The 16,738-nt window shown below is 41.9% G+C and overlaps 1 protein-coding gene across 5 annotated transcripts in view; it reads right to left on the bottom strand.

Annotated features, from left to right (window-relative positions):
* epb41l2 (erythrocyte membrane protein band 4.1 like 2) overlaps positions 1-16,738 on the bottom strand; it is a 52,620-nt gene that overhangs the window by 24,279 nt on the left and 11,603 nt on the right. For all 5 annotated transcript variants that reach the window (XM_083934692.1, XM_083934691.1, XM_083934694.1 and 2 more), the window contains exons 2-7: positions 11,067-11,293; positions 10,734-10,919; positions 8,803-9,054; positions 4,106-4,210; positions 3,886-3,928; positions 422-497 (exon numbers count right to left, since the gene is read on the bottom strand). In XM_083934692.1, the coding sequence (XP_083790818.1) occupies positions 422-497; positions 3,886-3,928; positions 4,106-4,210; positions 8,803-9,054; positions 10,734-10,919; positions 11,067-11,279 (875 nt within the window). In that variant the 5' untranslated portion in view covers positions 11,280-11,293. The remainder of the gene's footprint in view (positions 1-421; positions 498-3,885; positions 3,929-4,105; positions 4,211-8,802; positions 9,055-10,733; positions 10,920-11,066; positions 11,294-16,738) is intronic.

Below are 16,738 nucleotides of genomic sequence, written 5' to 3'. Positions count from 1 at the left end.
GAGTCACCTCCCTTTGAGCTTCATTTTGGCTCTTCAGAGACCTATGGGTGATGTCTCGGAGACCATCCATATGTTACACAGCCTGCGGTTTCGAGCAGCAGTTATCAGCTGATAAACTGACACTCCCTGGTGGTGAATTTAGTGAGGCAATTTGCAGCTAAAGAGTTAAGGAGGACCAAAAAAGAGCTGTAAGACAGAGTGAATATTGGATTTATTTTCATCAGATGGACAGAAAATATACCTCCAAATAAATGTTACTGTGTGTTTGCTGAATGTGTAAATAGTAAACTTAAAAAGGTGATCAAATATGTCAGTTTGTTTTCCACTGCTCCAATTTGCCATAAAAAGACACTGAGGCAGGTTTATGTAAACATTGGTACATCTCTTACGCATGTGTGCGTGCGTGCGTGAGTGAGTGTACCTGGTAATGTCTTCAGTGAGCAGTGATGGGTCAGGAGGGTAGAACTTGACGTTGAATGCAAACTGCCAGTTGTTGCCTGGAGAAAGAGATTAATATTATATAAGATGTACAGCACAATAAAATGACATATACAGTATATAAATAACACTAAGTATAATAAGAAAAAAGAAGAAGAAGCATTATGATCAGGGTTGATTTTTTTTCAGTGCATACATTTCCATCCATCCCTCTGCCCATTTGATTGTACTAAGCATGGTAGATCACACACACATTTACACACACACACAAATACAGCAGCAGATCTGGGATTGCATTACATAACCTCATTCTGGCTTCATCAAATACCAAACTGTAATCTTCCAAATCAGAAACCTCAATATCTACTTGATGTCATAATATGGTTTTTTTTTAGATTCACAATCAATCTTCATTTGGCTCAAATTTCCTATTCTCATTCCCGCAGGAGGCCATGCTGCCCTCCCTGCCACCCACTGCATCACTTGGCTCCACCCAACAACACACGTATGTGTGTGTGTTGCACGCACACACACACGTGAACACGCGCCCAATATAAAATGGAGATCACGTCGTCTGGAAAATTCCATCCGGCAGAAGTGCACATCAAATTCGAGACCATTTCTTCCTCCAAGGTCACACACAAGTCCACACGTGTCCACTCAGCACATACATAAACACACACACGCAGACACACACATGCAGACACAGAGCCTTCACAGCTGCCTCCCAGAGGAGCAGGAAGGATGGTGGACGCTGTGAAATGACATGAGGAAACTCCACAGTGACCCTCTGTCATTGCTAAAGATGGAAAAGATGCGACATGCGAGGTGAAAAAACATTTTCCATTTCACGCTGATATGGAGTTTTATTCACATTCTTGCCACACATTTTATTGCTTAACATAGAGAAAAGAAGAGCTTCAGTGCAGTCCGGCTCCCTGGCCCGTCTGTGAGTATGGATGTGTGTTGGCGTATGAGATGCGTCTGGGAGAGAGATTGAGTTTGTATGTCTTGTTGGCAGCACTAAGTGCTTTAGGAGTCTCTCGTGACCATTTCACTTTTCTATACGACCACGTGCCACCCATCAATCTGCTAACCTGACTCCGGCAGATGGATTGATTCGCATAATTCGCATTTGCTCGGCATATCCATCTGGGAACTCTTGGTTGGAGATCTTTTGGGAAGAGGCGGAAATACTGGTTGCTCATTAAATAAACCATCACCCTATGTTGGTGATAGACAGGCCAAATCAACCAATCAGATGAACGAAGCGTATGACGTACTAAAAGAGTGTAGAGGCAAAGTAAACAACGTGTCGGTTAAGGATATTTGTCGTTTGTGTAATGTGAATCTAAAGATAAAAAGGCACAATTTGAAGTACCCGGTATATATTCCAACAGAAGGATCCAAGAGAAAAAAGCGTTAGTGAGCGGCTTGCTTGATAGCCGCGCTCATCTCATCCGCGGAAGCCACCGTTGTTTACACTGAACAGTCGCTTCTTGTTATGTCAATATGAGCCGCTTCAAAACCAACGCTTATTGGTTCGGCCTCTTGGGCAATTTTCTCTGACTGATCTGCGAGTAAAATACAATGGAGCTCAAAAGATCATGATGGTCTCGCAAGGCTCTCAATCTGCCCCATGACGCATAGAATATACACACATACTGATAAACATAGAACATCACCCTCACCTCTCCAAGTCTACTACTCTCTTCCTATCTCATCCACTTTAGCATGGACAGGTGCTATTTGCTCATCATAGAAACTAAACTGGCTGCAAATGCACCATGACAGTGCACTATAAAGGTTAGTTTGATTGTGGAGAGAACATGTGTGCTGCTGTTAAACATTAACAACAGCCACACGCACTGGACAGATCTACTGCCTGGACTAAATCCAGACCCTTCAGCCTTTCTGTTTGGCTTCGAGGGAAAATCAGCCGGACCTTTGAGAGCCGAGACAAAAATCTTGTTCTCATTATCCGTCACAGTGACATCTAAGAAGCGGCTCACTTGCATGGATAAACACATAACTGAGGTGTTTTTTGTGTTCTATTTGTCTCAGTCCAGTTCTGATAACCATTACTGATACTGCAAAGTTTTTCCTCTGATGAGCGGCTTTGGAAGAAGCACATGCAGCAGCTTTCATCTTTCCAAAATGGTTCAAAAGACCCATAAAAAAAACAACTTTCAGTAACAAATGTTTGGCTCCCAGCCTGGTAGTGACGTAGAGTGGTGCCGCTTGGGTGTACACTCATGGTGGTTTAGAGTTGAATGGTGTCAAACCTGTCATTTGTGTGGTGCTGTGTCTGTACACACACAGGCATAAATGTCCAACTCACATGATACAGCTTCTCTCTCACTATAAACATTCTCACACACACGCGCACATACTCAAATGAATACATACAGCCAGTTGCATACCACTCACCCATGAACCACAGGCGCACACACACAGCGACACAGCCACAAAAACTCAGGCATGCATGTTCACCAGACACAGTGTGGCACTTACACATACACATGGAACCACACGCAGTCTGCACACACCCAACTACTTCACATATGCTAATTCTAAAATAACACTTTATGAGCCAAAATGATATGTTCTCACTAAGCCTTTCTCCAAACAGTGCAACTTGAAGTTTTAGACTGTGTATTAAAGCCTGTTTTGACTTTTGACTGTTAGAAGAAAAGATGCCAGAAAGCAAAAGTAAAAATAAATAAAGTTTTTCTTGAGCTAGAGTTATTGTCATATTCTTAATTATATAGAACACCAACAAATAATAAAAGTAACTTCTGGTTAAATGACAAATTGGGAGCAAAAGCCTGTTTGTCATTGTGCCCTGTGCAAATGAATGTCGTCACAAATAGAGGACAATTCCTTAATCGCGTGCATGAAGATAAAACAACGCTTTAACTATGCTTGGTTACTCCGCACACTTGATACCTTTCAACAAAAGACAAGATGCCACACCCTGCCCTACATTTATAAATGAACAAAAGTTAATAAAGACATTGATAAATAATGAAGCAGACTGATCACACTTTGGTAACCTCTGTGGCAAAACTGCTGTTGTTTGGTTTCAAATGTCTCCGGCATTGTTTGACTTAATTGTGATGCTGTTTGTTTTTTTCTTTAACATAGGGATACTTGAACCCTTTCATTAATTCAATGTTCATATTTAATTCATGCCCTTTTGGCTGAGAAGTTGGGGCTCCTATTATGTGAAACATCTTGTTGTGACAAGGATGGATGGATGGACAGGCGAATAGAGGGATGGATCCACGGGTGTACAGATTAATGGATGGATAGCCGGATGAATGTGCACATGGATGGATGGATGTTGAGATTGATCGACGGGTGTACAGATTAATGGACCAATGTCTGTATGGATGGGTGGAAACTTCAAAGCAGCGAGAGTGCAATTTGAAAAATAACACTTACTGCGTATCTGTCTCTTGATTTCCTTCGTGGGATCCAACCAACACTGGAGGGAGTGAGCAAAGGCAGTGAGACACAGAGCAGGAAGAAAGTTAACCCCTATTATGAAACAGTATCATAGGACACTATACAGACATCCATGTCTGGAGTTTCTGTAATGTGTATATTACTGACTCTTTTGGCATGCAGTAAATTGTGTGTATGTGTGGGTGTGAATGCGTACCATCTGTTCATGGCTGTCTGTGTATGACAGTCCAAAGTAGTCTTTCTCCATTAGGTTAAGGTGCTCACACACCTTAAAGAACAGGTACTGGCCCTTGGCACGTTTCTGCGGCGGGAGAAAGATTCACAAAGATTAGAATTTGTACATTACTGATGAAAACAATATTAAAGGTACTAAATAAAGTTTCCGTAAAATTTCAATTGTCTTTTTAAATCTTGAGAAATATGTTACCCTATGAATGAATGAATGAATGAATGAATGAATGAATGCTTTATTTATACCCTATGTAAAGTTTTAATTTTTCTTTATAGTTAAGACACTTCCTGTCCTCTATCAATGCATCTCTGTTTCGTCTGTTTTATTACATTTGTCCCATTATTCTCTTTCTCCATCTCTCCATCTGTCTCTGGGCAACACATTCCTTCATAGAGCCAATGGGGGCCTTAGTCATAAAATCCTCCACACTCAACTATGACAATGACATTTAGCACACATCCATGCATGTATGCACGAGCGTACGTGCACACAAACACACAGCAGCACCAATAGACAGACAGAAGGACAGACAGAGAGGGTGGGAAAGGGGTGAAAAGATGAGAAATAATGACATAATGTTCATTTCTTTTCAGTTAGACAGCCCAGCCTCCGTCTAACACTATGCAGACACACACACACACACACTGGCATTTCACAGACAGAGTTACAGACAGAGCAGGGAGCGTGGTGAAAGTGGAAGGAAAGAGGATGAAAGAGTGCATTTTTCTTCTTGTCCTGGGACAGCAGAAAGCATCTGCGGTATTTTCCGATACTTGGTCAAACACATGCGCCTCATACACGCACTCACAGTGTAGCATTCTGAACGCCCAAAGAATGTGAGTATGACCTTTCAGGGTTTCTGCGTCTGTGCCAGTGTGCCTCCAAGCAAGGCACTACCCAAGAATAATAATTTGCCACAAATCGGAGTATGTCTGTCACACAGAGACATCATGATGTGAGCATTGTTTTCAATGCAGCGTGTTTACCATATCAGAACATAACGCCAACTGTTGATCTTCTGTGGACTAAAAAACGTTACCATTTTACAGCTTGTATCCCTGGCAACAGAAATGACTGTAAAAGAATGACCTTAAATCACTTTGTTGCCAAGTACCAAACTGTTGGAATGCAAGATTCATTTGAATAGAGGAATACAATTATAATCATCAAGAAGAATGAAACAATATAATGATCACATAAGACCTAGAGAGATTGTCTTTACTTCATTTAGGGTTTGTACAGCTTTTCAAGCACCAAACATTTCCAAACTCTCAAAGCCTTTATCATCACGTCTACATTTCTATAAATGCAATTGTGAAAAATATAATTTAGAGAATTGCTTTACAGCAGCCTGGCATGTTCCTAAAGTGATATCAAATCATCCACCTTTTCTCTAGTAGCTGATGAGCAGGTACAAAAGCTAGCTAGTTACCTTCAACGTGCATGCACGGCACGTACAATGTCACTAAGGTCAGAAGCAAACACATTCTGAGAGCAGATGGTTTCCCCTATGATGCCACAAAGCGAAACGGAAAAACGCCCCATTTTCATTTCTGTGTCAGTAAATCTAGTTCTGGTCTGCGTCTGGTTTAAGACGCCAGGGACGACAAACAAATACAACAACGCAATCATTTTATTTCAAATAATAAAAGATTTCTATCATCTGAAATAGTCTTTACATGACTGATTATTGAGATGAAACACCAGATTTGAGTTAAAAGAATTTTTTAAGGAGCATATTCAAATTCAAGCATATTCCTTACAGTTGAAATTAAAGTCACACTCCAGACACATTTTTAAATATGTAAAAACTACTCTGTAATTACTTATATTTTGTTCAACATATTTTTCCCACATAGAAAGTAAAACCAGATGGAAGCATATCTGCTGTCCAACTAGGCCTAGTTTTAATATCCTGAGCGTGGCATCATTCAGACAAAGACTAGATAAGGAATCTGTTGTGCACGAAAATCGTTGGTTAGCAGATGTTTCAGAATGGTAAGGGTAGTTAGAATCTTTTATTTCTTTATGTTGTTCGTTGGGTTGTAACTGGCAGTGACTGACACACTTAACATGAGTGTTTCCACTTTCTGTACTGACAATCCGCTCTGCGCTTGAGTTTTCAGGTTTCTTTGCTGGCTTTTGCATATTAGACAGCAATTGGTTTATGATTTATGAAGTACCAACTACATACTAGCTTGCCCGGCTTGCCCCAGATTTCTCTTTTGTGACAAACTTTGCACAGATACAGGTCAGAACAGTCGTGGTAGGACATTTTACAGGAGATACGCATAAGAAAAACACGTTTTTGAGTGGAGGGGGACTTTAAGCATGGCTTGTTTTTCTGTGTAAACATTTAAAGCAATAAAACGCGCTGCTCTATGCATCAAAACCAAAACAACTCTGCCTAATATGCACTACACACTACTTGACTCATGTCTGAAACGGTACTTAAACCGTGTGACACTGAAATCCTGCTGAAACCAATACTAATGGAATTCTTAGAAACAGCATTAAGACCATGTGACACTAAGACTCTCCTTTGAAACCCACCGAGAGGCAGAAAATGTCTGGACAAGATTTCCATTCAAGGCAATAGAACTAATAAAATACTCATTAAGTTATTACACTGGATTGAATAATTTTGATGTCATTGGTTATTAAATAGGACAGACGGATGGCAGATGAATAGACACTGAAAGATGAGAGTATAAACTAGTGTGTGTGTGTGTGTGTGATTGTGCGTGTTGGAGGCCTGCTGGGCAAAAACAGAAAATTTAATCTCTGGAATGCATTGTGCATCTCTCCCTCTCGCAACCTAACTATGCCAGAGTGTGTGGAGGGTGGGATAGATTGATGTGCTTGTGTGTGTGTGTGTGTGTGTGTGTGTGTTTGTGTTTGTGTGTGTGTGTGTGCATGTGTGTGCGCGTGCACTTCAGGACAATAGCAGTTAGTCGCAGTATCAGCGTTTTCTGTTGTGAGACAAAGCAGCTACTGTTCAAACTATGGTAGACACTCACAGGCACGCTGTAGGGCGTTGGCATACTGTAGATTAGGGAAAAGGGGGTTCTCGCAGTGGTAAAGTTGCCAGTTGAAATTCCCAAACCAAATAGGAAACATCTAGACACTGCAAAATGCTCACTATTCTGTTGAGTTACCCTTGAACCAGGCACTTAACAGCTCGAGTGGACCTGGACGGCGGCTATTCTGGGCAGCTTCCCACTGAATGTGAGTGAGTGTGGGAATGTGAGGAGGGGTATTGCTAAAAAACCATGCTGCTTGGGAAATACAAGTTTTTAACCAGAAGCTGTGGTAATAATGAGGAAAAACAGCAGACAAACATTTCTGGTAGATTTAATGGCTAATAAAAAATGATTTGTGACACCAGCATGTGGAGTTGTATCCGTATGAGTATATTTAAGAGTGTGTTGGGGGGTCTGGGCCACGTGCTTGTTAGGGAGTAACAGATGCAGCAAACTAATCTGGTGGGACCCCCATAATCTGCCGAGGTTTCTGTTTGAGTGTGTGTGTGTGTATGTGTGTGTGTGTGTGTGTTCTGGTCACCAGACACAAGCCCCTGTAGCGTGCTCTGCTTTGCTCTGCATTTATCCCCTAAACCACGCCCCAAACAATGCGAGTGGATGCTTCTGCCATAACTGCACTTTGAGTCAGAAAGTTAAAAACCCTCATCACACACACACACACCGGATCTGATCCTATTAGCAATTACATCATTGACACATTGACACGTGTGACCAGCAACAGAACATAAGACAGACATGTGTGTCAGCCCTCTCTCTCAGTAGTTAGTTTCAAAAAGCCAGCAACATGTTGATTTTATCAACATCAGTGTTCCCCCTACCATTATATGAAGGTGGTGCCCTGCCCCCCAAACGCCAGCCCCCTGTTGAAGGTCAAGCTTATTTTATTTTCTATATAGCGCTAGGTCACAACAGAAGTCATTCAAGGATACCTTTCCTATAGAACAGGTCTATAACTAACTAACCCCCGCCAAAAAAGCTGAACACCTAGGGCAGGGGTAGGCAATTCCGGTCCGAGAGAGCCACTGTCCTGCATGTTTTAGGTTTCTCTCTGCTCCAACACACCTGATTCTAATGATTTGCCTGTTATCAAGCAGCTGATGCTCGTCACAGTTTGATTATTGTTAGACTCAGGTGTTTTAGGGTAGGGAGAAACCTAAAACATGCAGGACAGTGGCTCTCTAGAACCAGAATTACCTACCCCTGCCCTAGGGGAAACACAGATATGCATGTCAGTGTGTAATCGTCACTAATACGCTGAAGTGGCCACATCAAATACAGAAATGTTGATAGTTAGAGGGACTATTTTATCTTGCACCATAACACTTTCTGCAGGAAAACATTAAAGTGAAGAACTACAAACATTCTTGCTGTAATCCGCCACAACACATTTGTCTGATCCCATGATGATGATGATGATAAACAGACGTCGAGGAAATGGTAATGGTAAGGCTGCTCTAACAGCACCATGACAGAACATCGTCACCGACCTGCATTTACAAACTGAGGGTATTCCCATAGAATTCATTGTTTACCCTCCCCACCTTCTGTTCCCCCTTCACACCCATGTCCATATTCAACATTGTTTGTGTGCCTGTCTGAGCTTTGTTGAAGTCTTACCTCCACCTCGCAGGTGAAGTCGCTCCCGTCCAGGAGGGTCACGCGACACACCACCATCTTCATCTTGTTCTTCCTCACCAGACGAAGAGGAGACTGGAAAATGGAGGTCTGACTTTCTTCTCCTCCTCCTCCACCACCCTCTTCTTCACCGTCCACCTCCCTTTTCTGCTCCTGTTTCTGCTCCTCTTCTCCCTCCTTGGTTTCTTCTGGACTTTTCTCAGCACTCTCTTCCACCTTCTCCTCCTTGGCAGGCTGACGGAGTTTGCGAGAAAAAAAATATTAGACAAAATTATGTCAAATCAGAGTTACACACAGGGTTCCCCACGTCTTACAATCTTTAAAAAAAAAGTCGGAAGGAAATCAAATAAAATCCGACTGTTTGTCCAAACTAAGCAAGAGGAAGGAATGTGTCCTCTCTATCACTCTCCTGTAATTCCCCTTCTAGTCTGAATTTGCTTTTAGAAACTGCAGGCGTTTCTTTTGGCCTGATTACTGAAATGTTGATGTCACTGGGTGGGCCTGGATGGCTTAATGTGATCACTGGATAGAACAGTTTATGTGTGTGCATGTGTATGAGGGAGAATAGCGTTGTGTGCGTGTGTGTGTGTCTCTGTGTGTCCCTCTCTCTCTCTCTGACGAGCAGCAGTTTTAAACAGTCGGCGTGTGCTGCTGTGAATTGTCAGTGTATCCTTATGCCGTTTGAACATTGTGGAAGATGGTACCTGACAACACCTGGGTTTCTTGTTTAATGTCAAAATGAGTTACTGATGTCTGTGTGTCCACAACATTACGTGACTGACTGACAAGAGAGGATATTTGTTTATGCTAAATAATGTTCATCAGCACACTGTAAGCGCGTGGTAGTTTCATCTCTGTGATTATGAACTGCCTTGCAGCATGTTGATGTAAACACATGCCGATGAATAAGGCAAATGATGATGCCATAATAAACACAATCAAACGTCTCTCTTTACATTTCCCAGTCAAATCTGAACGGTCCAGCCATTCAAAGCCTTCAGTCTGGTGATAGGTGATCCAAGCTAGTAGTATACTTTCTTACTATGTATGTATGTGTGTGTATATATATATATATATATATATATTTATTTATTTATCTTTCAATTTTAGTAAGTAACAAGAATGAAATGACCAGGAGGTGATTAAATCCAACATCACCTACAATTGAAGATTGGCACAGAATAATGGAAATGATTCAAAATGGAAAAGCTGACCTATTGTCTGAGAAACCAAAAGGTTAAATTTGATCAAATTTGGGAAAAGTGGATTGAAATTATAACCCCGACTCGAGCAGACTTTGCATGATCCCTCTGAAGTTTCTTTTTTCCTTTTTGTCACCTTCTTATCCCTGATGGTAATAAAAAAAAAGCAAGTTCCCTCATTTTAATGTATATAGTTGTCTTTTTAAGATTGTGAACATGTTGATGCAGAAAGTATGTGGGTTGAAGAGAGAGTTTAATGTGTGTGAATGGGCTAAATCTTTCATATCCAGTGGAATATAGAAGGACATGTTCTCAGGAAAGTAACAATGGATGCTCACGAAGGACCAGGATGACTGTCCTTTATCACACAAACTGTGTCCTTCGTTTACTCCTGTTGCTCGCCTGTATGCATAAATGGTTGCATAAACAGGTAAAGGACTACGGAAAATACTAGTTTTCTATTTTTGTGCTGTTGATTCTGACGGAAGATGCCTTTTCCAAACAAAATTAAAAATAAATAAATACATTTAAGAAAAAAAGAATGAAATTAAGTTAAGTTTCTCCCGCTCTACCTGTCATTTAATAACTTATATTTTAGGAGAATAAATAGAGAGATCATTTGTGAACTTGCATGCAGATTAAGGGGAGACCCCCTGTTTACTTTTAGCGTGCGTGCTGATGGAGAGAAATTACGCAACGAATGGCCGATACCTCAGTGTCTGCGCTGGCGGTGGAATGAGTTTCTGCTTCTTTTTCCTTCACTTCCTCCGACTTTACTGCCTCCTTCTCTTCCACTTCCTCTGCGTGACCGTTCACTTCTGGGACAGGCCCGTCTTCTTCCTGTGTCACCTGGCTAACGGCTTCCTCCGTGGGTGGCACCTCCTTGGTTGGGGAGGTCTTCACGGGTCAGGACAAAAAAAAAAAAGACATTAAAACCCAACCAGAATATTCAGTTATGATGAAAACATAAAACAATTACTGCTTATTAATTCAAGCAAGGTTTTGCAACCAGCCATGACAATAGGTCTATAATACAAATATTACCTGGCTCTGAGATTTCTGCTTCTTAAGCCATGTTGGCAGGTATCGGCCTATTCCTTTTCCTTCTTTCCCCTCTTTCTCCTTCTCCTTCTCCTCTCCCTCAGCGTTGGTTACTTCCTGGGTTTCTTCCGGGGCTTTCTCCGATTGGTCCGGCTGAGCGGCCGACTCTTCCGCTTTCTCCTTCACCTCTGTCTCAGAGCCCACTTCTGTTGTCATGGTGACGCGTCAACCTGCAGAGCGAGGGAAGGAGAGCGATGGGAGAGCGTTAGATTCAAAGTACGGCAAAGTGACTCAATTATTCAAGATGAATATTTTAATCATGAATATGATAAATTGATTATTGAGTTTATTTCACTGGATCTTAAAAGATATTCCATGTAAAAAAAAAGGGACATAAAATCATATTCTGTGGTGTTCACTAGTCATGCCTTGAATAATGATGTAATTTTGTTTCACAGAGAGCTGGAGAAAAAACAGACGACCCCACTGAATTTGGCACAAATCTAAATCTTTCATGGCACGCAACTTAAATTTTGGTCTGGAGTATCTTTTATAAATGAGCCACGCGGTCCCATGTTTTTTCTTTGAGAGCGATCAGTGTTTCCCTTCACACTGGGAGTAAGACGGCACGGTAGAGAAAGAAAAATATCTCTGGAAATATAAAGTCATTGGTATTTTAGTCGTGTCCAGTAGGGAATACAACACATATACATTAAGGTTATACAAGTTATCTGACTCTGGCCCATGAGCTCATGGCTGTTTGAAACATTAGCTCTTGCATCGGAGCCGTCCAAGTCTCTTTTACACAAGAACACAAAAGGTTGGGATGTCATTATGTCACACAATGAGTTTCATCTGGGTCAACAGCTGGTTACAAGGAGTTACACAAGCAAGTAGTGAAAGATGGGGAAATTTTTAATTCTTAATATGTGACTCATTGGTTTTACCCCGCAGCTGTGATCAACACACACACAGACACACACAGACACACACAGACACACACACACACACACACACACACACAGACACACACGCACACACTCACTCTTCAACCCAAATATCTTTGGCAGCGCTGTCCACACACCCATAGTTATTAAGGATGACACTAATTTGTTGATAACATTAGATGACCGTGACATTGGTCTTGAGGGGAAGTTGAGGTCAGAATGTCCAAACCTTGGGTGTCCACCTATATATACACAAACACACACAGTCTGTTTTGGTCTGTGTGTTTCTACACAAGCGGTTTAATGCTGAGGTTTGAGCATGATTCATACACTTTTAAATCATTGTCATCCACTGTCTTTTCCCTTGTTCTGAATCTTTCTCAGCCTGTCTTTCTCACACCACGTCTTTCTGGCCCTCTCCCTCTAATTCTATTATTCATTACGTCGACTGCGTTTTACTTTCTGGCCATCTTACCAGTTCTCTGACTCTCTTTTATGCCCTGCCACCTTCAATAAGAGAGGACACACACACACAATTAGTTCCACAGTGCAGCAGTGGTGTGTAGAGAGGGGGGCGGGAGTAAAAATAGAACAGGTCTCCTTATGCATGATCGGCTAATAAGGCAGGGAGGGGAGGAGGGGAGAGGGAGAGGTGAGTGTGTGTAGGTGTGTGCGAATGTCAGTGAGGCACTATAGCACTGGCTGTGCTTGTGCTGGCAGATGAGGAGGAAAGGTACAACTACAACAGACTTATATTTTATCAAGAGGGAATCCCAGTGACGTAACCCAACAACCAGCACTCAGCTCAAAGCCTCTTGGTTCCCATTAAAGACTTTAATCTTTAAATCATGTCACAAACACAATTTTTCGCCGGTGCGGCTGCAGGGATTGAAAATATCTGTCTGTCGGTAAAATAATCATTTGGGTTCAGATTAAAATATCTAAACGGCTATAGGATTGGATTACCATGAAATTTGTTAAAGTCATTTATGACCCCCCAGAATGATGATCTAATGAGCTATACATTTTTGTACATAGATTCACAGTTCACAGAGGATAAATCTTAAATCTGAATCTTAGCAAATGCTTATGTTGGACCTGAGATACTGTCTCCCACCTACTTCCCACTCAAATAACCACCCGTGGGACTCACAACATGGAAAACCTATCAACCTCTGTGCAATACGTAGGTAGAAAGTGCAGCTTTTTTTGCCTTTATAGTCATTCCCCAGCTGCAATGACGGTGTGAGTCAGTGCGTTTACATGCGGTTTAAAAATACGATTCGAATTGGGTTAAGGGCATACCCAGGTTTCTCAAACACCAATAACCCAGGTAAAATCAGGGTTCTCATACCCCGGTTAACAGAACTAGATAACTCAACTCCTTTAGAAACCTGAGTTCTCTGGCATTTAAACGCTTTACCAAGATTATTATCGGGTTTCTTGTCTGTACATGCTCCCCACTCCGCAGTGGTGGCTTTTGACCCGTAAACAGAATAAACCAGGAAGCAACGGGGCCGAAAACAACAACAATAGAACGTTACCTTTAAACCGAGGTATCACATCCAAGAAGACCTGTTTCGGTCGTAATTCTGTCCAAAAGTCGTCCGTTTGTGATTTTGACAAAGTTGAACAAAAATAAAGCTGTATTTCGACCAGCTGTATGTTGGCGGATCATTCCCTTAACCGGGGTATGGCCATTTTTGGGTTACTGATGTGCATGTAAACGCACTTAGTGTAGGAGAGTGCAGATGTGGAAGACCCAGAAACGCTGACAAATCAGAGCAGACTGGGCTTTTCAGCAGGGGTGTTTAAAGAGAAAGGCGCTTAAATGGCGCACTTAAGACAGAGGGAGTATACAGGTATAGACAGACAGGAGGTATGAGGAAAAATAATGTGGGTTTTTTTACTTTATAGCATGTAGACATGTTCAAGTAGACACCTAAAGTATGAAACGTGTAGCTGTGTACAGAGCAGGCACGATGATGACACTGTTACACAGGGTTTTAAATACGCAAGAATCTGTCAAATGTTTGAAGAGTGCAGGCTGCCATCTGTGCAGGGGATCCAAATACATTTGAAATCAACTTGAGCCTTTTTATGTTCCTGCGCATGAGACGATGAATTTGAGTCATGCCCGATCTGCTCTGTTCTCCCAACCCTTAAGTAGAGTCATCAAAATAGTCCTGTTACTACTTACTTACTGCAGTTCTCGCTCCCCTCACACACAGTGTTTTCTCAATGGACTAGCTAGCAGTGTATCTATGTGTGCGTTTGTGTGACTTGGCATCAGAGTGCGGCTTTTTGCAAGATGTTCGTCACGGCCTCTAATGCCTGCTTTAAACCAGCCCCTCTCTCTCTTTACACCAGGAACCTTGTTCTACTTCTCTCTCAACTTTCTAACTCACCCTCTCCTCCTCTCTCTCTGTGTCTCCTTCCATCTTCTACTCTCGGCACGGGGTGCCAGCCTCTTTCTCTTTTTCACACTAAATCTCTGCACTCATCTCTCTCTCTCACCCCTTTCTTCCGGGCCCCCTTTCAATGCCCTCCAATCGTCCTCTTGCATTCTACCCTTAAACCCCTCCTCTGCCTCTCTTCTTCCCACAGTCCATATGAACAATAGCAGTAGCATTATTTCAGCTTCTCTACATTATAAATACACATATGATAATGAAAAAGTATGCATAGCATCTAAGGAAAGTCAGTGTTAGGGGGCTGGAAGACATCTCACTACAGCATTCATTATAAACACAAACTTACACACAGCTAGTCCAGTTTGAAGGTTTTTCTGTTTGTGAACATGCTTTTTTTATGATTCAGCAACACTGATCTTTCTCTCCATCCGTTTCTCTCATTTAGCATATCTAAACTAATTTCTACATCTTATCATTATCTATAAGCTTACATATTTGCAGGATACTTGCTCTTTAAATCATTTATTTTAGTTTTAGTTAGTATTCTTTGATCTTATGATTTGCTATAATAAGATTATAATGTTTTACTGACACAAATTCCACCTGCTGCAAGTATTCGACAAACAGCTGTTGCACATGACTGTCACAGCACAGATGAAAAATTAACTTAGGCTGGGATTGACAATGACAATGATTGGACCCTTTAATCTTTACCTCAGCAAACAGCTCCCTCAGGCTTTATTGCTGTATTACACAAGACACTAACTTGAGTGAACTGATGGACACGACTAATTGCCTTACCTACCGTTCCTTTTTTCTCTTTTTTCCCTTCAACTCCGTTCCTTTTGTCTCTTCTCTTTCTTCTTTTTCACCTCCCGTGTCCCTTCTATTTGTTCTCACTTTCCTTTCCTCTCTCTTTTTGCCTATCTCTGCCTTTCCCTCACTCTGCACGTCTTAGCAAATCCCTGTCCTACAAACTGTCATTGCCATTTTCTCTCTTCCATCCTCTCTCGTCTCTCCCTCGGAGCTCTGCGTCTGCTTCCCTCTGGACTATCGCTCAAGAGAAACAAGGGCAGAAAACGAGAGGGTGGGGTGGGGGAGGTGAAGAGAAGAGTGTGTGAAACAGAAGAGGTGCAGAGCAACGGCAAAGAGAGTGCTGCAGAGATGAGAGAGGTGAAATATGGATGGACGCAGGAGTAAGGCATGAGAGAGAGACCACACCTGCTGTGCCACATTACTAATGCATGTAGTAGCATGGACAATCCACAATCCCTCTGGAAATATCTACAACACTAAGGCCTAGTCCACACGAACACAGGTTTTTTTGAAAGCAAACTTTTATGGCCCCCGGTTAAAAACAAAATTCCCATCCACATCACCGGTGTGATAAAAAAATATCCACATGAAACCGCAAAATCCGCCTCCGACAGCTGGTCACGTCTAGAGTGCTCAAAAAGTCTCCATGGTTACAACTCACTGTTTACCGTCGCACAGTGCGACGTCAAAAAATGTCGACAAGAAATTGCGATTTTCCTCAGTTTTCCTGTTCACACATAACTGCTGAAACCGGACTTCACCCTGGACCCCGGTTACAAAAAACTCTGGTTTCGGGAGCCCGCAACTGTGGTTAAGTGTGGATGAAACGCTGAACCGTGCAGAGAAACACACGGTTTCAAAGATACCCCCGTTATTGTGGACTGCCCCTAAGCCATCAGCTCATTAGACTGCAATATTTTGTAATTTTATTTGTCTAAGGTAAGAAACCGTTACTAAATAAATAAGTGATTAAAGGGATACTTTAACCATTTTAATACAGGTCTGTGTCATGGAAACGTGGGCGCTGTGTTCAGGTAAATGGTGTTTGCATTGGAGATCAATGCCCACAGTAGCATGACAGACCTGAATTAAAATCAACAAAATATCTCTTTAAACAGAGACCTTGCAGATAATAACACCAGGGAAGATACTCCGCCCACCAGACTTTTCTATTTTGGCTAAAAATCCCAGTTTTGAGCAGAGCTGACTTTTATATAAACTTTTTCATGTCATTGTCCTCATGTCTACATTTAGACTGTTTTTACCCCTCACAAACACCATATAGCACAAATACAAACTCTAAAGTCCTCCCACTTGCAACTTTATTGCCGTCGCTCTGGGTTTTAGGGGTTGTTGTCATAGCAACAACAACTTCTGACCTGGCCTGTGGCTGAGAGATAAAAATTTTATGGAGGGCCAGACACAGGAGTGAGTGCAAGAGTCAGGAATTAGAGAGAAAGCACAGTGTTAACTTACTGGACTAAATATTTTTACATTT

This window comes from Echiichthys vipera (assembly GCF_963691815.1).
Source record: "Echiichthys vipera genome assembly, chromosome: 19".
Classification (NCBI taxonomy): Eukaryota; Metazoa; Chordata; class Actinopteri; order Perciformes; family Trachinidae; genus Echiichthys; species Echiichthys vipera.
This window is presented reverse-complemented; position numbering and strand designations above follow the sequence as displayed.